Raw genomic sequence first — 27065 nt, 5'->3', positions numbered from 1 at the left:
GCTGACGCATTCCAGCTGGATCGCAGCCCCCCCTTACGCCAGCTACGTCAATGAGGACGGGGGTTTCTTGCTCTCTGGTCCGAGAGGCTCAGCTCCTCTGCCAGCACCACAAAGGCACCGCTACCACGGTTAGCGAGTGCTGCTGCCTTGAGGCGCTTCTCCTGGAGGTGCAAAACTACCCTGCTTGCTTCTGACATCGCACAGGGAACAAGCCAATCAGCCAGGCATCACCGTACTACAAGAACGGCAAGAGGCACTGCTAGCAACTGGCAAGTGTGAATTTTAGGGTATTCTGGCTACTGCCCAGAGAAGCAGTGCCCTCGCTGCTGGATTACGTCCACAGTGGCTAGTTAGCACAAGGGAAGCCATCGCCATGGCACAGCCTGGTGGCACCAGGCCCTTGTTGAACAACTTGAGGGCCTTACAGAATGAGCAGGTATTGATGGCTGCCCAGTATAACTGTACTGGAAGTTTCAGATTCACTGAAACTAAGGAGGGAGCCCCAGCAGACAAACAGCTAGATTTAAAAGCTGCACAACGATGAAAATAAGCACACTGAGCTCAACTTCCTGCTTAACTGACATCAACTACGCGGGGGAAAAAGGTGAAGGTACTCCCAATTCAATACGTGTAAACCAAATGCAGTTTTAAGGGCTTGCTGCAAAGGTTTTCCACAGCCAGATACAGGAGGCCAGATAACACATCTGCAGCAAAACTTTACTTGAAGTGGTTCTACTTCCGCTGTATCAAATCGCCCGTGGGCTGTTTATAATTTGAGGCTCAAGCACAGCTCGAAACAAGCAGGGTTCACGGCACAGAGGCTCTGCATTTTCTGTTCACCCTCTTTAGAGATCTCTTGGACGTTTCTGAAGAAGGGAAAATGGTTTTGTTTTGTTCTTCTATTCTCAATGCACAACAAGTGACTTCACTCTTCAAACTCCTAGAACAAGATTAAAATTGGATGCAAACGTTTCCCCCCTTGCACTTTGTATTTGGATTTTGGGACAATGACGTAATTAAGGTCACTGGATAATGAATTAAGCGCTCCCAGAGTGACCATCAGCAACAGAGGCTCTGGCTGCTGGCAGCCGAGGGGAGCGCCCTCGACAGCTCTGTGGCACCCAGCGCCCTGCCCGAAGGTGAAGGCACCACACGATCCCTGCACCCTCCGCAAAGCCTCCATCAGGAAAGCCTCAGCACGTGCTCGGGTCAGACTAGACAGGCTGGTCTTGCTCCCGCGTTTCTCTTAAAATGCAGGGAATGCAGAAAGCTCCTCACGGGCTGTACCAGCAGCTTGCCTGCATCTTCCACTCGGTTCAAATCGCGCGAGCTTCGATAATACATGAGACAGGGCACAGATTCAACACTCTGAAATGTGCAGTGGGAAAAAAGTCTTGGGCTGGACAAATATCAAAACGCAAATGCCTGAACCCTGCCGTGGGCAGTCTTGGGTCTCAGCCTCGGGACACAGTGCCACCACCTCTCGCCCTGTGCAGTCATCTGCCACTTCCTTCACTAGGTCAGTGCCTGCAACAGGGCTCGCACGGTGCCCTCGGGGCCATGCTTCCGAATCCGGCTGGGGCTGCGAGAGGGCTTTAGCTTCTTTCAAGCCTCCATGTTTCCACATTGGTGACACACAGAGCAATACGGGGCACCCAAGAGAAAACAGACCAAATTACACATCCAGTGAATGCCATGCCAAAGCAGAAGCCTAAGAGGTGATGACTGCAACCACGTCCTGAGCTTTGGCACCAGCACGGGGCAGAGAGGACCGTAAGAATGCCATGCATTAACCGGAGAATTTCACATGAAACCAGGTTAGAGGAAGCGAGAAGCATTAACCACCAGTGCAGTCCTGTCTGAGAAGTTAGAGCGCCTTAGCTCAAGAGATTAATATGCATTTCCAGAGCTCAGAACTCGTTACCTCTCCAACAGTCCTCCACAGCACAGACATTATGTCTCTAATGGGGTCACTGTAGGGGCAGGGAAGTCCAATTACAAGCTCCCAGGTCTTCAGACTAAGGCTATGGGAACAGGAGCAAGTTACTCTGAGGAACTCGGGGCGCGCTGAGGTTCAAACACTTCACAAGGTCTCGACAGGAGCAGCCTGGGCACAGGGTCCCACACCTGCGGTAACGCCGAGCGCCTTCCTGCAGGAGTCACAGGCAGACACCAAGCACACAGGCAGCTACTCCGACGGTAGGAAGCTACCTGGGGCTTTCCTCATGGCAACCCAGCTGAGGGCAGCCCACCCACCCCAGGAACCAGGAGTTATTTGCTCAGTTCGAATCGGGCATCTCTGGCACCCCAGGAAGAGTTCTGACGTGGGGCAGAGCGAGGGCTGGGTGTGTTGGTTCCACTAGCGCTACAGCGTCTTAGGGAGGTTTGCTGAGTCCCTAGCAAGGAGCCTGCAGGGTAAGAGAAGTAAGGAGACCCTTGGAAGCCCTCCGGAGGGACCAGAAACGAGCCTCTCCCATCCACATGAGCCTCTGCCACCACTTTCAGGCACCAGTGGGCCCTTTGCCTTGCCTTCCAATGGCTTCTGACACCGCTGTGAAACATGCAGACAGATCACTGTAACTGGTTGTGCTTTTAGTTCTTTAATATCACAGCATCCAGCCAGCAGAGTATCACGAAGTTTCAGAAGCTGCACAACTACCTGTTAGTGAGTAGGCAGTTAAGTCACCTCCCTCCAGAAGGGCCCCACGCGGCGACCTTACGGGGACACACCACGCACACGTCACGTCTAACCTGCACCGGTCAGGGAGGCGGCAGCTTCCGCTCGCAAATTGCTAAACATGAAACTCAACAGTGCATTTGTTTGGACATATTAATAATGGAAAGAAAATCTAATCTAGAAACAAAAAGCAGAAATAATTTTGTTAAAGACTGAAGCCGGTGTTGAATGTTTCAGACAGAAGCTGCTGGACTTACCCTGCAGTGACTTTCCCAATCCCTGGCCCAGCTTCCACCCATGTTTCTGGAGTAAGCGGTGTCCAATATTATCCTGACAGACAGAACAGAGAAAACAAACCAAAAATATTCCAATAATATATTCTTCCCTTCCCGCTGACATTTAAACATGTGATGAGCAAGAGATTTTCTACATATATATGCATGCAAAAAAATGCTACTGAAAAGGCAATATATGCCCAATAAAAGGGAAAGACAAATGTCAAAAATTGCTGGCTAGAATTTTTCCAGGGGGACGGGGTATCGGGGACGGTCACTTTCTGATGGTGTGCTGGGCAACTTTTGTGCATCATGTTTAAAATAAAATAAAAAAATAAAAAAAGCAATGTGGGAGAAAATAAAGTGTACCAATAAAAATTGACAGTAAAAAGCATAAAATCAAGCTATTTATACAATCATATCCATCACCTAGACAGCACCACTTAAGATTTTTTTTTTGTAAAGAAAATCTACAATGTGTTTAGTCATTTTGTTTGTGTGTCAGGCTTTTATAATACTGAGTAAGTTGTAAGTGCAAGACTGCCCCACCACTAGAAACCAAAACACAATCATAGCAAAATCCAGGCTAGACTTGATTGGGTTTTTTATATATGTATATATATATATAAACTAGCATGCAGCCAATATTAAACTGAAAAAACAGTGAGGTTAGTAAAAAAAATAATAAAATCAATTAAATAAAATGAGCTCAAGCACAGACTGGGTGATGCATTTCACATGTAAACTAACAAAAATACTAAGATGTTAGAATGAAACAGGCCTAGCAATAAGTTAACAGCAAGGAACCATTAGTGCATGTAGGGGAAACAATAAGCATAATGTCTCATCTTCCTAAAAAAAAAAAAAGGCTATTTCAGAATAAGTTAAGTGGAAAAGTACTGAGGCAGCAATTAAGTGTCAGCTTTTAAATAAGGCTGGACAGGGCTCGGAGTGGCATTCATTATAGGGTGGATTTGTTGGTTTTTTTCCTGTTTGTTTGCTTTGGTTTTTTGCAAGTTTTCTTCCTCCCAATGACAAAATCCAGGAGTGCCAACGGCACCCTCATGACCCTCAAGCTGAGGGATCCGCTGTTCACTAGCGGTGAGCAACTGACAACTCCTCACAGATGGGCTCTTGGGTAAGAACGTGCCCACCCTCTAATCAAAAAAAAAAAAGGCAAGAATGAAACCAGATATGTTTGTAGGTTATTAATTGCCATTACACAAACCACAACTCAGGATATCACAGAAATACCCTGAATCACAAGGGGCTGTGAATCCATAACATTGAGTGGTACATGGAACCGTACAAAAAATGCTGCATGTTTCTGTAATTAAATAACCAAGTCATCAACAGAAATCAGAACAGCAGTGATTCCTTCCATTCATTCCCCACTGAAGAAAATGACCACACAGTTTGCAGAACTTTGGTGAATCCGCTTGAAAGACACAATCTTCCCAAAGATATTGGCTGCATGGAGACATTTTTCCTCAAAAAACATCCTATCGAGTATAAATTTCATTTTTTTCCAATACACCAGTGAAGTGAGACATTTTGTCTCGCTGTATTTTCCGAGGCACCAGCGTACATCTTTCCCACACGCCTGGCTCTCCCCCAGGACATAATTAGGGCTACATGAAAAAAAAAAATCAAACAAGAAGTAAGGGAATGTCTGCTTGTAAAAGCTTAAATCAGCGTATGCAATAAAAGGAAAAACGAACAAATATGTATTCCAATCACAAAGACCACGGAGATTACCGGGGTGGAAGTGTAGGAAAACTTACCTTGGGCCATATCTGCTGCAGACCGCTATGTAACGGCCCCAGGGACCCCGCGGTCCTTCCTGCAAAGCAGGCCCCAGTTCATAGGGCCTGCGGATAACGCACTAATTGTTCTACCATTAGCACGTCAACTGTATCCGACAAAGGATTATTGAATCAGATTTTAAAAGCTGATGCTGACAAAAATGGCTGCGTTTTCAAAAAAGGACAAGGAGTACTTTGCGATCTTTTGCTAAGTGGAGATGAGACATTGTGCTGACTGTGTTGTGTTATGAATGCACTAAAATAAACAGACAGATGAAGCAGTATGCTATTTCCAAAAGCAGTGCAAGTGGAGTGAAAGCATTTCCATACGAACCTGGCTTTAAAAACTGGGCTGTCAAAAGAACAGTTAAATGTAACACAAAGTAAGAAACTGTCCAATCACTAATGGTAGTTTTTCTTTTGCTTTGTTTTCAATTCACTGCTTGCAAGTAATGTATTTATTAAAGAAGAGTGAAAGCATAAAATAAATTCAACAAGTCAAGACCAGCTGGGAGATTCAAGAGCGGTGTGTTGTGACTGACACAGTGAAGGGGTAAACAAATGTTAAAGGGAAAAAAAGAAAAATTTAGAAGGGTTATACACATTAGCACCACTTTTACAAAACCACTCAAGAGGATGGTCGCAAGTTGTTTGACAAAAATTGGAATTAGGCCTGAACATTATCGTGCCTCAGTTCCCAGGAAGGGGGCATTTCTCCCCGATCGCTTCCATTTGTTTCCTTAAGCAGTGAAACTTGCTGATTTAAAAACAAAAATCACCGAATTTAAATGGAGCGCCTTTGTTTCACTGAATCAGGAGAGCAACCCCAAGAGTTTCATATTAACATTCAAGTTGGGACCTAGCCACTCGTCTGCTCATGACGATTTCTAACCACGTCCTACCTTTTTCCTGCATTTCAAAGCCCTATCACAGACCTCTCACAGCGGGAGGCTGGCAGGAACGCCCTTCAGTGTAAATGCTACCCTAAAAAATTCAATTCTGGAAGGCCAGCATTGCTAGGCTCGCATGTGAGACCTGTTCTGACAGCCTGGCGAGTAACTGGGGATAGCAGGACACAGGGCAGCAAGTGTTGCAACCGCTGATTGCCTTTTTTTTTTTCCAATTACATTTTTAAGTGTAAGCTCTGTAAAAGCGTGGACTCTTTCCCATAGGAAAAAGCCATCTCTTTTACACCAAGCCTCCTGCTGTTGTCAAGAACTGCCGTGCCTTTTGACTAGCCTAGCCTCGTGCTGCAGCAGTTTTCCTACAGAAAGCTGCCGTGGTTTACAAAAACGCCCCCAGCCCCAGCAGGAAATCGGAGCGGAGCTGCCAGCCCTCGGTGCCTGCGCTCTCGCTTCAGAGCTCATGTGCGGCAGCCGGGTGAACAAAGGAGCTCTTGCTTACTCCAAGCTTACTCCAGCCTTACTCCCGGCTCTCCAGCAGCAGCGCTGCACACCGCTAGCCCCGGATGGCAGGATGCTCAGCGTAAGGCCGAGTGCCTTGGCAGGCTCCCGATGCAACAATTTACACCTCCCTGCACTACTCTCAGCACGCTGAAGCTCTTCAGCAGAGGCAATCGCTTCTATTTACAGACGGGGAACCTCGCACGGCAGATTTAGTGCAACTTTTTCAAAGGCATGTCAGAAACGTGAAGGTCTACGCTTCACCAGACGCTCGGGGGAGTTGGCTAAGCTGCTCTGGAAAATCTTCTGCAAAGTGACCTTCTCGAACAGCTCAAAGTGGCTTCCCCAGTTCCCCGTCCTGCGCCCTGACCAGGTGCCCTTGCTCACTTTTCCCAGGTATCAGCAATTCCTGAGCACCATACCCCCAGCACGAGTTTCTGACAAAGGTCCTGGCCAATAGAAAAAAAAAATGCATATGATGAAAAGATGCGTACGAGAACTGAAAGGGTTTGATGATGTTGTATGTGGAGAGAATCTGCAACAGGTGGATCGAGCTGCGTTACGAATAAACCAACACCAGTTGTGCCCAGTACAGATTTTCCGTACGATGCCCACGCCACCCCGCGTGCTGCGTTCGCATTGTTCAGCTCGGCATCGGCAGGAACCATACGCCTCTTGAGTGGGTTGTAAGCTGTGCTGACTGTGTATTGAGGAATCTATAAGCAAGGATTGGATGCTACCGGGTGAACCCATGCAAACAAGAGGTTGAAAAGATTCCCAAAACAAAACCTATAGCTCACTACAGATGACACAATGAAGACTAGAGAGAAAAGCCAAATAGTAATGCTACACCATTCAGCTTCAAGAAGCACATTATTTATAGCGCTGTCCACATATGGCTACTGCTAAATGTCAAATCAGCAGCCTCATCAAATTACACTTTGGAACTAGCGGAGTCCACAGATCCGTACAGATATACAGTGCGACAAAACCCAACTTCAGCTCGTGCAGACGTCTACAACGGCTTGGGATCTTCGAGCACCTAGCACCTGAAGTCTGAAACCCTGCGCAGGGCAAGGACCTCCTCGTGTGACTGAGCAGAATTAGAGAGAGGGAAAGGACGTTTGTTAGTGATGACGAGGACAAGCTACCAAGCTCCAGGATCAGTGGATGATACGCAGCCTCGCCTCCAACCTGCAACGATGACGGCTTGGTTCGACTCCCTGACACTCTGCATGTGGTCTGCGGGGGAAAGAGCTGCTGTCCTGGGGGGGCTCTAAGGGTGTATCGCTATCTCCTACTTGATCTGTACTGCTGGGACAAAGAAAACCGTGAATTCACAGCAAGATTCAGTACACAAGTAGAAGTAAATTAACGTGAAGAAAATCTGGATTCTATGAAAGCTGCAATACTTTGTGACTTCCCGTTTAAAAAACCTGAACTCGGTGCACTTAAAATATTTTTAAACAAACGCATGCAGCTTCTTGAATCAAGGAAAGGCTAAGTGCTCTGATTTTCAAGGACACCAAACACCAGTGGTTCCACTGACATGACCATCCAGTGTAAGTGCAGCATCTTTCAAGCCAGAAGAACAACAAAAATTGTTACTTGCGGGGGAAAAATAAATATCCGTCTTTGCAGCTACGAAGAGTTCATTGATAGGAAATACTTTCTTCAATTTCGTAATGGAAAATAGCTGGCTTCTCACTTAAGCTACGTACATCCACTAGCTCGTGTCAGCTCTGTTTTCCATAAATATACTTTGGTTATAGTCGCATGTTTCAGTCCAGACATCTTTGGCCTAAACAAGCTGTACAAAGCAGGATTTCCACAGGAACAAAATCCTAGTGCGCTAATTGAGGACACATTTCAACATTGTAATGATCTGTAGACTCCCAAACCTATTTTTCCAGCCACCTTTGAGTTGCATGCTGTAGCAGTACAGTCAGCACCTCTCAACAGATAATGCTGCAGAGATGGATCTCACTTCAGCGGTGACAGTCAAACAAGTGCTTCCAGCGAAACCCTCTGCCCTGTGGGATTTCCAAATGCAAGCTGCCTTTAGCCTTTAGAGAGCTTTCGTATTACTAAAGAGATGCGAGAAGCTGCAAGAAGCACATTTAAGAGAATATATTTGATCCACTGCGATCTGTGGAGTAACTGAACTTTAAACTTCACCTGGGAAGTGCTTTGATCTGCTATTGTTTTGAACACCCTCCTTCGCACAAAGACATTTGTCAGCCAAACTAGTTCCACAATGTGGAACAGGCTCTTACTCATTGCTAAGAGCAGATTCATTCCTTTGTAAAGGTCAGTTGAATTACTAACAGCGAGCTGGTTAAGGATTACAAAATAATTTGTGAATAAATGTTAATATTGCAAGTATTTAGATGTGTGGCATTTGCAAGTTATATACTTGTACTTACTCCTTCCCTCTCAATTTCAGTTCAAGCATGTTATGCACTTTTGGGTGGGCCAACAGCATGAAATACCTGACGCCAGAAAAAGCAGCGTGAGCACCACTCTCCTAGTGAAAAATCTCGCAGGACAGGTACACCAGACTCTGACAAGGAAACCACTCCTTTTAATGTGTGCAATTTGCCAGTTTCAAAAGCACATGGGTCATTACAAGGGTGGGAGCAAAATCGTTGTCATTGGTGGCAGGAAACCTGACAATTATTTGTGCTTCCCAGCTACAGATTTTCTTTCAAGAATCAACAGCGTACTTCATGAAGATAATGAAAATTTTTAAAGCAACTGGTTTGTTTCTGATGGCACTTTTTAAAACCAGGCTTGTTTACAAGTCAGGGAAAAAGCCAAGCCACTGTGCAGCAGTTGCAGCTTTTGAATTCTGGGACTAGCACGTGAAGCCAGCTCCAGCACGCTCCAACACAGAGCACAGTGGATGTGACAATGCAGAACACACATTTCATCATTTCTGTGACTTTTTCCTAGAGTTCAGTGTCCCAGGCTAAGGGTTTTTCTCCTCAAATGCTTGTTTCTCTTAATAGATATTTAAAAAGGGGGGGGGTGTTAAAATAAGAACTGGAGGTTTTAACTTTTTCTTCTCATAAGGGGTAAACCATTCTCCTCTCCATCAGATGTTTTTCAAATTTAACCATAAGGCTACACTGTGTCTATTAAAACCTCCAATGAAGTTGGAGTAACAGGAATAATGCCACAATATTTGGATGGTGATACATGCATGAATGGGATACTAAAGCTGTAATTTAATTTCAGTTCTCTGCCACAGCTCAACATTAATCAAACTGCAACGAACGATTACATTTGTAGGTGATCCAAGATTCACTGAGAGTCTATGTGTTCGTTCAGACTTTACAGGCCTCAGTAGGCATCACTTCCTTCAGGATACCATAAAGATTTACCTACGACCATTTCTATTCCCCTGTTTGAAAAAATATTTAGAAAGCAGATAACCAGGCTAGTCTGTAGGTAGTATTTTAATTATTTTGTAAATGCTAATTTCCAACATGGCACAGAGTAGATAGGATACCCACAAGTACTTCTCATTATATCTACACAAGAAAACAAGCTTGGCATTTTAATTAAAATCCCCATGTCACAACATAAGATTAAAGTATTCAGGAAAACATTGAATACAAATTCCCATCTCTGCAGCATTATCTCATGCGTCATCAATTACTGCCATGCCTAAATCTAGCATCATGCCAGCACATTAAGACAGTAGGTACTATATGCAGTGTTCACTGGACCAGAAGAACAGAAATAAGAAGGGGGAAAGGAAACCCTAGAGAAGAAATTAAAAAAGGCAGACCGTGCAATACAAACCAGATCATGGCTGCTTAGCTAATATGGGCCAACTGCTGCGGAAGAAAAATGTCGAACACCCCAAGTTGTGTAAATTTTTGTAAACATCTAAACACGCACACAAACACACACAACATCAACCTACACACGAATGAAAATATATATTCATCTTTTGCTAACAATGAGTTTCTTCTAAGTGCACGCTAACATGAAGAAACTTTAAAATTATTATCCGGGAAAAGAAATATTTGAGAAGTCCTAACTCTAACAAAAAACTAGTCTTAATCAGAACGCTGCTGGGCAACCCTCCTTTGTTCTCTACCACTTTTCTTCCTCTTGTACTGAAACTGCAAATGAATACTTAAATTGAAAGGCAAAAGCTAAGTGCCAAACTCGCGGGTGAAGTTTAGGCTGAACAAGATATCATGCCTGAGACTAGCAGAAGATGCTTTGCAGAGAGAAAAATTTAAAAGCTCCAAAAAGCTTAAAAAGGTGAAACTAAACAAAACTTAATTTTCCCCATCTTTTGGCTGTACTCTCCATACCTAATTCGGAGTTGTTTTTTTAAAAAAAATGAAAAGTACTTTAAAGAAACAGCACAGTTTCAGATTGATGGGGAAGGGCTGCTATACTAACGCTAATGCATCCATGTTTCCATACTGCCGGATGTCATCCTAACGCTGTTCTTTAACACACCGGTACTAAACCGAAATTAAAACTATAAAGAATCAAAATACATTTTACTACGGTCTTCCATTTGGTTCACATAAGAATTATACTGATTCTTCAACAAAACGCATAAAGAACGAAATAAGCGTCTACAAGTGAATGTATTATTGTAAATAAGTTCTGAAATACCACAATGAACTAAAATTTAAGTTACCTAGAATTTCGGGAGAGCTACTTAAAGATTAAATCCCTGGCCCACTTAATCTTGGCATGCAATTCACCAAAACAATTAACCCTTCACTGTCATTTTCAAAAAGGAGCCCGCTCCTAACCAATTTGACTGCATTCACATCAAGTACCATCCGATCACGGCCTAATTTTTGGTGGCTTGATGATGATAAGCATGTATCTTACCGATTCTATAGGCTTGTCTAGAGATGCTTGCTCTATCTCCAGGTGCCCTTCTTCATATTGATCAAAGTGATTGCCCTGTAAGAGAAGGAAACTGTTAGCTGTACAGCAGAACACACTGTCCGCGGTGTCATTTCAAGATACAGGCTTGTGCACGTTAGATTTTATATTTGTTTTGCTGGCTAAATATAAACTAATTAAATACAGCCTCCATTCAGTATGTAGGCTATAGGAAAAAAAGAGTCATTCTGAAACCCAACTGTACCAATTGAATGAGGATCACAAGTTATAGAAGTTGGTAAAATACCAAAAAATTAAGATGCCAACACTTTAGGGGGGTTGTTTATTTTCATTTTGTTTTGTTTTAAAGTCTATGAAACATTGACCACAAGCACCAGTGCTGGCCAAAACCACACAGAACAAGAAGCAGAAGGAACTGACCCAACCAGCTCCAGGAAGGCTTTTTGTGGGGGTGTTTTTTATTTTGCGTGTTTGTTATTTGGTTCGTTTGGTTGTTGCTGTTTGTTGTGTTTTGTTTATTTGTGTTGTTGGTTTGTTTCTCGTTTGGGATTTTTGGTTGGTTGGTTGTTTTTTAAAGTAAGAGCAAGGCTTTCCTTGCATCAGGAATCCAAACTGCCTGTAGCATATGTGTAATGTCATGCACCTCAAGTCAATCAAAACCCACAGCAGTACCGCAGGAAGCCCTCGCCGCGCCCCAGCACATGGCCATGGTCTGAAGCAGCCCCCTCCCTGCACCCCCAGCCGCACAGCGCCGGGTGAGCCCAAGCGACCGCCAACACCAGGAGCCGTTCGGTTCAGTGCCACGAAGCCAGCCTGCAGACTGGATGCTTGGCCCAGAAGCACCAGGCAGGAGCATTCTGAGCGCGGTACCTAAAGCCGCTACGCAGAAGTGGCAGCGGCCAAACAGATGAACACGTCTGAGGAAGGAGGACCGAGACACGCACAGCACACTAATAAAGCGTGCAGATGCTCACAGGGCAAACAAAAGGCTACAGGTAGCGATAAATCCAAGCCCCTCGCTTCTCTACACTCCCGGATCAACTCCGTAAGATAGCTGCAGCCCACGAGGTGTCTGCAGTCCCACAGAGTGGCCACGTGGATAGGAAAAGGAAGTAGGATTCTTGTTATCATGCGCCACACCTAGCTCCCACACACGCACACCACATGTGCTTCAGATCGCTGATTTCTGAGCAGGGCCACCCCGGGCCCCATCCTGCCGGGCCACATGAGCGCAGCACAGCAGCGACGGCAGCCGGAGACCAGTGCCATGCGCCCGCTGCAGGGCGGAACCGAACCCCCCCGTCCTTCCGAGGCGCTGAGCAGAGGGGTTCCCGAGCTGGGGAAGCAAATGGCAGCCGGAGTCCTGGAGAGCAGCCACCGGTGCTGGAACACCCTCAGCACGAGTGGCCATCTCAGGAAATCCACGTCTCTGGTGGAGCTTCTCAGAAGCCTCAAATTCCTGAAATTGCTAACGCTGTGAACCGGTTTTGGCCATTCGATATGTTCACGACGCACCACTAACAACCGCCACAGCTAACACAGACCTTGGGGCGGGGGGGGGAAAGAAGTTCCACTTGCCCACTGCGAGCTCGAAAACAAAGCAGAGAGGTGCCTGCTGGAGGGACCGGGCCCAGCAAGGGGCCGCTTCTGCGGCTTCCCAACCTCCCCCGGGCACTGCCCGGTGTCACGGCCCCGTGCAGCCCCCGAAGGCTGTCACCGCCCCTTTCCCAGTGCCACCAGAACCCTCAGCCAGTACCAAACACGTGGGGATTTTTACTTGCATCCCAGCTCCGCAATTTCTTTGAGCAGGAACACCTCACACCGCTGCCAAAAGAAACATGTTGTTGCTCTCCTCCTTTCCACCAACACCAACTTTTCCTTCTGCAAGAATTTTAATGAAAGCCAGCATGAGAAAGAGCAAATTACAGCCGTAACGGACTGCCTCTTGGAAGCTTACAAGCCAGGCAACAGCCTCCAAAAATCATCTGAAACTGGCGTTCCTAGCCAGTGATGCAAATCTGCAAGAGAGCATCCTGACAGAAACCTGCCGCCAAGAAAACGTGCCTTGACACCCGAAATTCTGCCCTATCCATCATCCGCGGGGCACAGACAGCCCACCCAGGCCACGCTCTACACCCAGCGGTTCTTTCCCATGTCCCCAGAGCAGATTCGGGGTTTCCTCTGCAGGCAGCAATCCGCTCCCACCCGACTACTTTTTCGGACAGCCTTCGAGAAGCAAGCTAAAGGCAAACTTACTGTGCACGTGCAGTATTTGAGCCGTGTACGACAAAAATCGGTAGCTTTTGGAGATGGGCTCAACACAGCTGTACACAGCTTATACGGATGTGTTGTGAAGTCAGCAAGCCCAGCCTCCCCAAAACAGCACCCAAGAGAACAAAAGCAGTCAAGAGCATGTATGCTGCTGCTGAATTTGTGCTGTCGGCTGCTGCACGTTAGTAAAACTTCATGTACAAAAGCGAAACCCACAAAACATTTAGGTAATGAGCACCTGAAACACTCCCAGCAAAAGCCAAGTCATGGGCTTCTTTTCCCCCATTGATTTCACGATGTGATTTTGCTGCCTGCAGATAGCTCAGAGTATGCCAACTAAATTACCTGGAGCTGGCAAAATATTTCTGCCTACTCACCGTCTCCTTCTGTGCACTGCCTGCCAACACATTTAAATTATTTTTTAAAAAGGCAAGGGTCAATTCCACTCTGAAAGCACACCTTGCTGATTTGGGGCTTTACAACTCTATTTGTCTTCGCTTAAAAAAAAAAGTCTCCTCCCAGAAGCTATGCAGGAGACTGAACAGATCAGAGACAAACGCAAAGAAGCCAAAAAGCAACCAAAGCTGTTCCAAGTCCCAGGGATCTCACTATTATCTACTTTATATACTTGGGGTTTTATTTTATATATTTGTATACTTCCGGGGCTTTGTTACCGGTAATGGGAGTGGAGCTGGGCTGCCCGCTTTTACAAGTAGCGGCACTACAAACGCCTCACGTGTGGAAGCGGGCAGGGTGCTTACCATCGCCCCGAACCCCTGGGTAACGCGAATTCCGTCGGCACACAGTGCGCCGAGCCCCGGGGGGTGCCGACACCGCGCTCACTATATTAGGAAGTCGTCTGCTCCACGCCTGGCGATTTAAGCCACCAGGGTAACAAAGTGTCCAAACCAAACCAAAAGCAATACGCATCACAGAGAGCATTCTTTTTCAATACTTAAAGCAAACAAAGGAAAAATTTTCCTTCTGCCATCAAGTAGCTCACCCTGGAAAAAAAGCCAGGAGGTAATCCAGCAGTCGCGCCGAGGTCAAATCTATGAGCGTATTCATCATAATGGCGCCTAAGGAGCAAGCAGAGAAGGGGCTCTCGCTCCAGCTGCCACAATAAACCCTCGCTAAAGCGGTGCTGCCTGCCATCGCGTGATCGGAGGCCTTCTGGAGCCGGGACTCCGTGGGGCTGAGGCAGCACAGTTTGTCCCTTTGCTTCCTCGGCCCTGGAGCTGGCTCCGAAACAAGCTGGGGGGAATTCAATCTGTTGCCTTTGTTTTCCAGTTCCTCAACCTGGCACATCGAACGGATCCATTTCACATTTCTGTGCCGCTGTGTCTTAAGACAATGAATCAGAGGGAGACAAAATACTTTAACATTTAAATCTAACAATTAATTAAAACCTAAATGTTGAATCTGTTGAGAATAAACTACGTTTCTGGCACACGAGAACTGTAAGCACAGACCACATTTTAATATGAATTTAATCTGCATCTTCTGCAGATGTGAGCAATGCTTCTCTCTCCAGAAGAAACCTTTAAGCGTAGAGAGTAATTCAATCCCCACCAAATGGACACCAGATCATCAAATAATGGCCACATTAAAAAAAAAAAAAAAAGAAAAACCACAGTGCTTGTTCAAAACCTTCTCCCAAATCATCTTCCCCATGTGACTGCCCCAGAGAGATGCTAAATCGTGGCCCTGCCAGCTGACGAGGCCCCTGCCTGCTCCAGCGGCGCGCTCCCCAGGGCTGAGCGTGGCGCCCCCAGTTCCAGGGCTGTACCGGGGCCTCCCGGCTCAGGCGCTGTCAAACAAGACGTGCCGCGCTGCTTTCGTTGCCTCCTCACAGCTGCTAGCCCCGTCCTGAAAGAGCAGGGCAAGTAAGACGATGGGCTTCCACTCCAGCATCCTTCTCTGCTACCTGTAGCACTCCGTACCGCAGCAAAGGCTCCAGCCAGGTGTGTCACTACAATCACCCCAAAATCTAACGCATTTCACTGCCGGGATGAGGAGCAAGGGCAAGCCTTTAATGCCCGCGCACTCGCTCCACACCGCACGCCAGCTATTGGGCTTGCTGCGCTCGCCTCCGGGAGCCAAGACGCCCGCGGCCTGTGCTTCGTCTGGCGGCATCATCTCAGCTCTGCAGCCACCGCCCGGCCACTCGCAGCCCCGCGCCCTTCCCTTTCCCCTCCTCTCCCCGTCGGATCCGTGCACGAAGCTCTCAGCCAAGCCTTGTGTCTTGGAGCCCTCGCACGCTAAGCTATCAAGTCCGGAGCACAGCTTTTGAAAATCAACTAGCAAAAGCTGCCTCTACGCGGGATTTTTGACCGTTATGCTCCCTTACTTGGGCAGCAAATACTTGGGCCTTCCAGCCCAGTAAGTCCCATTTTGTCCAAGACTAAACGGTCACTGGGTTTTCTGAAACAATTCGAGTGAAATAGCCAGAGGGGAAGAGCACTGCTGCTCCTTTCTTTCTCCCAAGGTCCCAAACATTGTAGCAGTCAGACCTGGCAAGTATAATTTCAAATGTTAACAATTTAATCACACTTCCAACCCAAAGTATTTAGCGCCAAGAATTGTTGCCAATAAACGGCTCGATACAAGTGAAATTAATTTGGTGTTTTACGCCCACTTGTCAGGGTAAGCTGGGCATCCCCGAATTTACCCTGGCCCCTGTAAGCCAGCAGCTGGTCATCTCCACGAGGCAGGCTCTCACGAAGGCTGGCCAAGACAAAGCATCTAAGGACACACAGATCTTCCTAGGAAAGAAACTCCTTCTAAAAGCATCTTCACAGCTACAAGGCAGAAGAAAAACATGCTCTCCCCTTCCTTCTCACCCTGCTCCTGAAGGGTGGATCCAAAACCAGGCCAGACTTCCGAGCACTGCGTTTTCTAAGTCACCTACAGCATCACCACCACGAGGAAAGGAGGATGAGTCACTCGACTGCCTCAAGGCTATTAGACCTCCCTGGATATTAATTATCGGACTGCTCTTTACGATCTGTCCAAACACAGAGGATATTAAGATGTCAGCTTGCAGAGCGCATCCCATGCGGTGCACATTCCTGATCGGAATTAGTGGTTTCTTTTACAAACAGCTGTGCGTTACCCATCTCGTAAGTGTGGCAGTCCACAGCTCGGCAGCTAGGCTGAACATTTCAACGCGGCACTCCAGCAGAGAGAGCAGCCTACGACAACAAAAGAGGAGCACAATGGAGATGTGCAAGCAATGGCTTTCTTTCAGAACGCTTTCGTTCAGCTGCCCTTCCAGTTACTGCTCAACAAGAGAGCTCAGTCACACGAACACTATTGCTAATGTAAAAGCAAATGATGCAAGCCACAAAACCCAACAGAAATCGGAGACAAAGAGCCTACGATGTGAGCACCTGGGGGAAATCCTGCCTGCTCCAGACTCACACAGACAACTGCGAGCACAGCTACGTAGGTGAAGACTCCAGCACACAACCACACGTCCGCGCTAAGGGCGCTAACATCAGCAGTGACCAAGGAGGGAACGCGCAGGACGCAGTCGCTGAGATGTCAGAGCCAAAGCGATCTCTGTTTCCACGCTTACCTTCCTCCAGCTCAGGAGGGTGTACAGCAACACGTCCCCGTGACTGTGCACATAATCTAAAGAAAAGAACTTGGCAGAAAAGCCTCACTATACTCATCTTCGTTATTTCTTAAATGCACTGGAAAAGAGCACAGCATGATCACGATTTTTAACTGCATTCAAAAAGAGCACAGCGTGTTCAAAAATTACGTTTTCACACTGGTGGAACATCAGAAAGACTCAGAAAACAATATTTATAGTCCATTTACTTTAGAAAATGGAATTTTAAAACACTAAAGCAAATTAGCACCACCTGTGCATATTCTATCTATCTAAGAATTTTCTCAGTAAACCTTAAATTCTCCAAATACTAAGTCAAACCACCAGAGTGGGTGTCGTTACCCAAAAATGCCACTTTAAAGTACTTAACCAAACACACTCCCACCTTCTGAAAGCTCTCGAGGCATTGTTTTAAAATAGCAGAGGAGACACTATGGATGGCTAGGAAGAGCCGCTGGCACCCACAGACAAGGCCATTTCGTAGCGCAGCTAGAGCCGGGGCGGACCGCGTTAGTTAGCTACGAGTCACACCATTTTTTGCTCCACTGTCCAGGGTCCGCCCGCGCGACTGGAAGCGCAGCTGACGTCTCCTGCAGCCGTCCTGGGCGAGGGCAGCGCAGACGGGAGGTTTCAGCAGCCGAGCCGGAGCAGCACCTGAACACATCTGGGCAAACGCCAGCTCTCCGCTACCCTCGCTGCCTGCCTGCACGCAGCCTGTACCTTCCTGGGTAAAGAAAAAGCCTCAGTGACCCCAGAAACAGCCATCCCATTACATTTAAAATTCTCACAAGGAGCTGGAATACTTGGGAGGGGACAGGGCAGCCCAACTTCCAGCACCAGCTTCCAGGGACGGCTGGAGGCCAGGAGGCTGCCCAATTTCTGCCGCTCCGGCTGCGCTGCAGCGAGGCAGGGCATGGTGGAGCCGCGTGAAATGACCTGCCGGAGCAGCACCAGGCACTCTCGCCTAAACCAAAGGCTCCGCCAGCCTCTGTGTTGAGGAAAGCACAGCCTACAGAGGTCTCACATCACGTTCTGCTTTGCCTCCAGCTCTTTTCTCATAAAAGCCTTCCTGGCCGGGTCGCCTGGTGCGGAGCCACCAACTTCGCGCAGCCCGAGCTCCGTGGGATGGGAGAAACCGACTGCGGGTACAGACGGAAGGAGAAAAGCCACGCGTGCCCAGGTCCGCCTGCACGGCCCTTCGGCCCGTGTGCAGGGCTCCAGCACAGGGCAGCCTGCCCGCTGAGCCCAGCCAACGCAGAACCGAGGCGGGAGCTGCAAAAACCAAGTCGGGCACACCGCGGCTAATCAACTGTTTACAGCACGCAATCAAAACTTAACGGGTTTCTAATTTCTCCACACGATCCATACTGCCGAACGTATGCTGACTGCGAATCTCGGGCGGTAATTCACTCTGCCCTTATAAGCTAAGCGGGACCCAATGACTCCACACGATGGAAAATCTCCAAAACGTAATTGATGCAGACAACCGTGGTGATGTTCAGAAATCCATCCAGAGAACTCAAAAACAACTCCTGCAAAGCGTAGCTTCGAAGTGTTTCTTGAATATTCATTATGCACCGTGAAGATGCTTTCTGAAGGCCAATATACGCTTACGAAGACAACTCCATCCAACCCTTCGTTCGCATAGGAAGCTCTCTTGGACACTTTTAAAAGTCAAGCAGTTCCATAAAATTACAAGAAGTAGTGATACGAAAGCAACGTGGTACCTGGAAAGCCTTTGTTAAGGTTTCACAGAACAAAACCATTTTCTTTTCCCCTGTTGTTTCCTGAAATGACTGCAAAGACTTCAAAAAAATTGAAGTGCTCCTTTTCCAGCAATGCAGAGGTAAAGCACTCACAAACAACAGCTCGTGTTTTCACTGCCTTCGGCACATCGTAAGTCATTTCCCTAGTCCCCTTCCTGTAAATAAGCAACCTAAGTGTAGGTACGGACAACGTACACCTTCACACCCTCAGAAATAGCTTAATATTTGCAGTCAACATCTTGTGAAAGCGGCAGCAAAACCACATTTTAGGCAAACACACAATTATTTTGAGAGTACTTCAAAAGAAAATCCTCTCGAGTCAATACAACAAAAGCAATCACGATTTGGATATGAATTTAAATTGGCAACTTTTGAAACAAGCACCTTGTAATTACACGTCGAGATGCTGAAGGCACCTTTTGTTTAGCTACCTAAAAATTAATTTTGATGGCAAAATTCTGCTAAGTCCAAAAACACTGAAAGAACACCCGCCAGAGCACGTTCAGGACTACTGATACAGCTTTAAGGTCACAGCTTTAAACCACAAAAACACGCATGTAAACACCTCGCTAGAGCTGTCCCATTTCAAGCATGTCCTACAGCTCAGAGATAAACAGCTCGTCCAAGGAGTGGAAGCCAGAGGCAGGTCCCTGCTCCGCTCTGCTTTGCAGACTTTGGCACCAACCAAGAGCAAGTTAACGTCTTTCGGATTCCTTCTGCCACCACCAATGCCAGCTCTAAATCTGCTCCCGCGTGCGAAGGATGCTGTTCGGCTCTTCGACGCTTCCAGCGCCCGTACTGGGGAGCATCAGCACTGCTCTACCTCCCCCAGTTCTCTCTTAGCCTCTTCTTAACACAGTGACGCAGAAGGTGCTGCAGCTTCCAGCACCCACATCCTCATCACCATCAAGGACTTTCAAGCAAGAGAAAGGGAAAATGCCCCGACGGGTGCTACTCATTTACTGTCTAGGGTCCAACTGGCTTACCACCACGTGCTTGCAAGTATTTCTAGTGGCGTCTTTTAAAACAAAATAAATGGTGTTTGACTTGCTAAAGGACTGTTTCTACACCAGAACATCTCAGGACAGCTCGCTCAGGAGCACGCGGGATGGACTCAAGCTCCCTCCACGAGGCTCGCTGCCATTCAACGTTTTTATCAACAGCCAGCAGGGAAAACAGAGTAACCGTCAACAGAATCCGCAGCTCATGGAGCCTGCCGAACAGCGAGCGACAACACGGACAACACGTTTGCACAGAGCAACCCGAGCCGCGTGCCAGCGACCTGGGTTGGGACCAAAAGGAACCTGCGCTGCTGGCGCCTGCTCTGCGCAGCACCGAAAGGACAGAAACGCAACCCAAGTGCGGGTAAAAAGGAACGGCACATAAAGTAGTAAAAAAGATGGTTATCTCCGCATGTTACACAGACGGGAAGTGTTCTAGGCGCTGCCATGCAAGTCTTCCCGTCACACAGCGAAGGCTTTGGAAAACGTTAAGACGCAGGAAGCCGTAACAACGCAAAGGGAATAGTAAAATGTCCTGCAGTAACAGGAGTCAGAGATCTGGCTGTGACAGCTCTCAGAAGAGCCTGGGGCTAACACAAACATTATATATGCCCTCACAGGGGGCATGGCACGAACAAATTTCGGCACAGTAGAGAAAGACGTAACAAGGAACAACAGATAAAAGCTGAAAACGGAAAAATCTGAAGGAAAAACAAAGGCAGGCACACCTTGCTTTGGACAAACTCCTGGAAGAACCTCCAACGGAAAACATTCGTTGCTAACAGTTGTCTTCACGAGAGATACTGTAGCCAAGCACTCATTTCTGGACTCAAAATGCGGTCAAATGATGGATATTGACAGGTAAGCAATACCCAGATATTCAGAGCTGACATCCTAACATTGACTTCTGGCTTTAAAACTCTGAACGGTTAGTCTCAGAGGAATTAATTACTCCTAGAGCTGCCTGAAGATGGAAAGTACTAAGAATGACTGAGTTTAAAAGAGCACAACAGGAAGAGGCGTACCAACCACGAAAATCTTGGCCAAGAAGTGCACCTGGGCTTTCTGATCAGGTCACGTCCTAAAGCTTGACGACCCCATGTAGCAGGCGCCTGGAGGCCACTCAGGAGGGTTTTGCTTTGGGGCAGGGGAAGAGGGGGGGACTCACAAGAAGCTGCAACGGCTTAGACATGGTTTGTCAGGCAGAGAGCAAAAGTTTCCTTTCCCACCTAGTTAGCCTTGGCCTCAAACAGAGAATGTCACTGCACGAGAGAAGAAAAAAGAAGTGGCAAAAAAAGTAGTAGGGAAAGGTGCAACCCAGGAAGCAGCAGGTCTACAGAGAATTAATTTACCCTGCAGCTTCCAAAACTTCATGCCCAAGTTCAGCTTTTCCTGTCATCTTCTAGAACTGGAAGCAATACTATTTGATCTACTTTTTTTTACCCATTTTCCCCCAATTTTCTCCTCCCTTCCACGCTCACGTAAGCAGACAAAAATCAATCGCGGTCCCGATGCTCCCGCTTTGCCCACCCGAGGGGTCGGTGAGCCCTGCCAAGGGGGTAAGAGCAGAACTCATCCTGTGCTGTAACGCCAGACATTTAACCACGGCCTAACGATAAATGAGATAAAAGATTAATTCTTAGGACAGAAAGCATGCCGTGGAAGAGGGCTACCTCTTGGCCTGCTCCCAGCTACATTTATCTAAGGCAAATTCAGGCACAGGGATCTTGTGTCGCCCCAACTTGGGATATCACCTTCCGCAGTGACTCCGCTCCTATTCTTTCCGCCATCCCCCCACGTTACCTCTTCTCTCCTCCCAGACAGCACAAGGCGGCAAAAGAAAACAGCCCTATTCATTTCCCTGCCGCGCAGAGAAAAGCCGTTGACCGACTCCGTCCTACAACCCGCGAGCAGCCCCAGCCTGCTGAAGGCTACAAAAACCAAGCAGGTTTGCCTTAGGCAACGCGCGCGAAGCGAAGCTGAAGCTGCTGACAACCCGGAGGATCGCAGGACTCTGTGCTGCCGGCCCAGATGCCGGCGAGCCCAAGGCAAAGCTCAGCCCCGCTTCTCGTGTGCCTGACGGGCTGCCAAGGCCAAGGCGCGAAGCCCACGTCCGACTTGGGCTGCTGGAAGCACAGAGCGGCTGCCAACAGCCACGGGCTCGGGCAGCTCTTGGAGAGTTTGAGGAAAAAAACTTGTCCGTCTCCATGGCGTAAGCAAGAGGAGGGGAACCGAGGTCCAGACCGGCCACAATTCGAGCCGGGTTGGAGAACTTGGCATTGCTGCTTCATGGCAGCGTTCTGCCATGACACAGACTACACGAGGAACGAAGAAACCCAGAGGCAGAACAGCCTGTGTTCCGTCTGGCTAATGATGCAAGGAAGTGCAATGTACGTAGGAAGAGGAAATTATCGCACACACATACACACATGGCTCGTAATATTTCTGCTTCAACAATGCAAAGGAGAAAGAGAGAGCAACAAAACATTTTCTCAACATCTGTGACTAACTGGGAGCTCCACTGGATTTCGGTGCCGCACAGACATCTGTGGTATTCAGCCTTGGAGCTCCGTCTAGTTAATCTACAGAAAAAAAACCCTGCAATTACACAAAAATAACACTAAAAATATGTTTACTTATTGCAGCTGTCTCATGTACTTACGCTGCTTTCAGTAACGCTTTTTAAAACACCCTGTTAGCACCGTCGACAGCTATCGCTCACAGTTACGGGAGTTACAGAGGTTCACAAGCTCGTCCCCGCCGGGGGGAAGCCAGTCAGGCACGGAGACCGCAGAAGCTGACAAGTGACAGACCCCCCGCCACAGGCGGGTCGCGCGACCTCCTAACCGAGGGAGCAAGCCCGGCAGTGGCCCACCGAAAAATAACGCTTCGTGTTACAGGGAGGGGAGGAAGGTCGGGATTTATTCGGGTAAGCCTTCAGACTTCTCTTTAGGCTTGGAAATGGTAAGTTAAGAAAGGAGGACGACGGGTAACATCCTTCCTCCTTCAGTAAATCATTTCATGGCCTCAAGTCTCCCTAACGAGTTGCTGTGCTGCCCTGGTCAGGGAAAGATCAAGTATTTCTGCAGGGAGCAAAGCTCAGCGCATTTCACCGCGGCTGCCCTCGAGTTCAGCACCTGCAAAACACAGTCAAAGCACTGGGGCTTCCCCTTCGGTTTCTGTAGGGTCCGGGAGCACACAGCAAAAAAGGGAAGAGGATCTGTGCCCTCCGTGCAGCTTCTAAACGTACACAACACAGCCAAAGCAGGACTTGGCTGCCAGGCAATCCTACCAAAAAAACACAACAACGTACCAAAAAGCAAAGCTCCTAACCACCCCACTGCAGCGAGATTTTCTGATGCCTTTTCCTGCTCCTTTGGCAATTTCAACTCCCAAACCACGCTCAGCTCTGACGTTCCTCCCGCCCTGCCCCAGAGAGGGCTCAGTAACTTGGGAGCGCACACTGCTCGTCCCACCCCGCACCACCACCTTTCTCCTTAAGGCTGTCTGACCTTATCCGTGTACTCACTGCTCTTTCCCAGTGTCCCTAACAACCTCTGACAGCGGGGCCGTTCCCTCTGCCGCTTTCTTTACAGCCACCCCTACTGAAAAACCTCCCTCTCCTCCCTGTTTCTCCAATCCTCAGCTGACCCTCCTGCTCTACAGCCCGGCTCCCCTCACCCCTCTCGGTGTACTTCAGACCGTTAATACCTTCTGCTTCTCCGCTGGTTTAGGCCCTTTCCCTCCCGAAGGGATTTCCCCCAGTGCTGTACGTTGCCATCCCTGCCTTCCCCCTAATCATGCTGAGCTTCCTTTAGCCAGGTGTGCGGGAGGAAAGAACAGCAATCAGCAGCTCTCTCACCTTTAATCCACTTCTCGACATCTCACAAGTGCAGAAACCAGAATATCACCTCCATAAGCTCTGCAGTGCTAACCTCATCTCTCCCCTGCCCACATCAATGCTCAGCTCACAGCCTTGCCAAGCCAACCCTCCCAAACCCGGACTCTTCCTAGTTTCTCTGCAGCAAGAAGGCAGACAACGTATAAAGAGAAGGCTGAAGCGCTGTTTGTTTCATCCAGCAGCTCTCTTCCTTCAGTCACATTGCTAATCCCAAGGCATCTGTCTTTCTTCCAAACAGCTAAAAGGTTCCTTTGACCCATACGCTTTACTCCCGACCTTTTGTTTCTCTCCCTCTCTCGAGGCTGTACACATCCTTTTACTTCATCCAGATCACAAGATCACAAGCAGATCGCCCAAGAATGAGATCTGAGGGCCTCCTCTGCAGCCTCCCACGCCGCCACCCCCCTCGCCATGCTGCAGCGACCCCTGCTCCAAGCTGGGTAATTTTAGAGCACCGTCTCCCTTTTGTCGTGCCTGCTTCGGTCCCAGCAGACGAGCAGTAACATGAGGTCGCGTTCGCAGCCATGCTCTGTCACATCACAGAAAGTTCAGCTGCCGAAGCTTAGAATTAGAACTGCTCTAAATGGGGTGACAAAAAGCTTTCTTAACCCTGACAAAAGGTCCTTCAAAGGGAGCCTACGTACAAGTTTATGACTTCACACTAACAGGCAGAGAATCTTATTTGTGAGAGCAGTAATTGGGCGTGCTGGTTTTGATCACCTACAAAGGCAGATGTATTTCTTCTTAGGTTTTGCAAGTGCTACAGCGCAGCCTTCACGGCAGGCCTGCAAACACTCAGCATAGCAGGTTATTTCCTTTACTCCACACCAGTGTTATCTCAAGTCACCTCGGTCTAAAAACGGAGAAAAAAGCCAGAAGTCATCTCCAAAAGCAATTTTGATGAAGAAAGAGGAAAAAATAAGATCCAAAAATCCTTCCTCCGCCAGCATATTTCTGAAAAATGATTAGCCTGACCGAGCATCAGGGTTCCTTGCACAGACACCCGAGCTCCCACAAATCCAGTGCGACCTTGGCCAAGATATGTGGGCCCCCAGCCTCCCATCTGAGCAGCTCTTTTATAACTCATCGCTTTGACGTTCTGTCCTCCGCAAGCCTTTAACCGACTCCAAATTGTTCTGTACTTGGTTTCTTCCCAGGGGACCGATTCCCCTTTTCCCTTGGAAGGAGCCTTAACGCACAAAATGTCTTCTCACTTACAAATTTTCAGAGAGAACACAGAAGTTACCCCACGACAAAAACAAGCCCTACCTTTTATTTTAGCCTATGGGAAAAGCATGGAAAGCCTGACATTTGGCGTGGATAGAGCCCTAATTAAAACTAGTGCCCTTTGCTAAAGTCAGAGGAAAACAGGGTTGGGACTGGGTTACTGTTTGCGAGCATGCTCACCAGCTTTTAAGATTTTGGCATCAAGTAATGGAGCCCTGTTTCCTCCCTGACATCACTGCACGTTCTCCCTGCATGACCAGAGCAACGCAATGACACAGTAACAGGTTTTGCTGCTACAATTACTTTTCGTGAAGGCAGGTTGACCACAAAGGTACAGAAACAAGAACAAGCAAAAGGCCCCCCGTGCACAGGCTGGGCAACACGGGATTACAGAACCTACCCGTTTCTCGGCTATCTCCTACAAAGCCCCGCTTGTGTTAGCTTCCCGGGTGCTCTCCTCCAAAAGCAAACTATTACAAGAAACGCACTTTGAAATCGAAGATCCGACCCGCTCCGCCTCCTGAGACAGGAACTTCGCAGCCTAATCGGGCCATTTCGCTATTAATTATGAGACGTTTCTTTGTTTAACGAAGAAACCGTCCATTCAACCCCATTTAACGGGAACCGTCCCAGGCTTAGGGCAGCGCTAGGAAGCCCCACCGACGCCCCGCAGCCGAGGCAACCCGAGCGGCGCCGCCACTCGCCCCCGACGCACGCTTCCTCGCGCGTCCCCTCACGGCCTGCCCAGGGGAGCAGGCAGCCGGAGCATCCCGACGGAAGGCCGCAGCCGAGCTACCCCCGGACGCCGGGACGGGCTCCAGCCCTGCCTCCCAACGCCGCGGCCCGCACCGCCACCCCCGCCCGGCGACCCAACCCCCCCCGCCCGGCCCGCGGACAAAAGGCACGGGCCGCCGCTGAGCCCCGCTCGGCGGGCAGCCGGCCCGGCCGCAGCTCGGCCCCTTCCTTTTGTTCCCTTCCTAACCCCGCCGCCCTCCGGCCGCGGCCCGAGCGGGCCCCCTCAAGGCCGGGCCGGGGCCGGGGGCTGCCCCGGGGGTCCGGGCTCTGCCCGCCGCCGGCCCCGGGTCACCTTGGGGCGGCCCCCGGCGAGCACAAAGCCCCGGCGGGGGGCAGCCGCGGGCCCCCCACCACCCCCCGGTGTTCCCGGGGCCGCCCCCGCCCGTTACCTGGAAGTCCCGGTCCTCGTTGAAGCGGGAGAACCTGTCCGCCATTTTGCGCCGCGGCCCGGCCCGGCCCGGCCGCCGCCTCCCCTCAGCGCCGCGGCGCTCGCCCCGCCCCCTGAGCGCCCCGCGCACGCGCCCCGCCGCGGGCGGGCACAGACGTCACGGCGCGGCCCCCTCGCGGAGCCGCCCCGCCGCGCCGCGCATGCGCCGCCGTCGCTCCGCCGAAGGCCGCAGGGAGGCTCCCGGCCTGCGCGTTCGCGGAGGCGGCAGACCCAAGGGGAGGGCGCGAGCCCGCCTTCAGCCTTCCCGCCCTCGCGACACGGGCCAATGGGGCTGCGGCAATCTCTTGAGTGATAGCAGTGCGAGCCAATAGGAGCGCGGGCTTGTATAACCGTTGCTGAGGTTGTCGTTGGCTGGGGAGGGGCTGCGCGTGTTCCCTCAGAGGGGCGGCGGGGGGCGGCCGGGAGGGGGGGCACGCGGCGCCCGGGCTGCCCCTGAGGGGTGCGCGGTGCCTGGGGCCGGCCTGAGGCGGCTCCTGGCAGCCAGAGCAAAGCGTGCGATGCGCCGCGCTGCTGGGAGCCAGCCCTGAGGAGGGCCGCAGCGCCCAGGGCCAGGAGGAGCCGTGCCCCTCCGGCCTTCAGCCCGGCCCGCGGCAGGGAGCCGGGAGCCCAGCCGGCCGGGCTGCCCGGTGTCACGGCACGGGAGCAGCGCCTCGCGGTGCCGGGGGTTGCCAGCTCGCAGCCGAGACCCCGTTTTTCCATCCCGTGCCACAGCTGCGAGCGCCTGGCTGCGGGCATGGCGCGTGTGCCGCCGTGTCTGCAGCCCCCGACAGCAGGAACATCGGCTCCCATCTGTCGTCTTTCGTTCCGTTTCTGTCTCTCGCCACGGGTCCTGCTGCCCAGATCCTGCTTGCATGCTGCCCTCTGCTGCCCTGTCACAGAATCACAGAATCACCTAGGTTGGAAGAGACCTCCAGGATCACCCAGTCCAACCTCTGACCTAACACTAACAAGTCCTTCACTAAACCACATCACTAAGCTCTACATCTA

General features: G+C 49.5%; 1 protein-coding gene across 4 annotated transcripts in view; it reads right to left on the bottom strand.

Annotated features, from left to right (window-relative positions):
• The window catches only part of GPATCH8 (G-patch domain containing 8), a 54943-nt gene extending 28815 nt beyond the window's left edge, over nt 1-26128 (bottom strand). Inside the window, exons 1-3 of one of the 4 annotated variants that reach the window (XM_035566963.2) lie at nt 26020-26128; nt 11033-11107; nt 2935-3007 (exon numbers count right to left, since the gene is read on the bottom strand). In XM_035566963.2, the coding sequence (XP_035422856.1) occupies nt 2935-3007; nt 11033-11107; nt 26020-26064 (193 nt within the window). In that variant the 5' untranslated portion in view covers nt 26065-26128. Of the gene's footprint in view, nt 1-1924; nt 2025-2659; nt 2855-2934; nt 3008-11032; nt 11108-26019 lie in introns of those variants that run through there. The other 3 variants (XM_035566968.2, XM_050715508.1, XM_050715507.1) reach the window with 3 other exon arrangements.
• Nucleotides 26129-27065: the final 937 nt, after the last annotated feature.

This window comes from Cygnus atratus, chromosome 25, assembly GCF_013377495.2.
Source record: "Cygnus atratus isolate AKBS03 ecotype Queensland, Australia chromosome 25, CAtr_DNAZoo_HiC_assembly, whole genome shotgun sequence".
NCBI lineage: Eukaryota > Metazoa > Chordata > Aves > Anseriformes > Anatidae > Cygnus > Cygnus atratus.
This window is presented reverse-complemented; position numbering and strand designations above follow the sequence as displayed.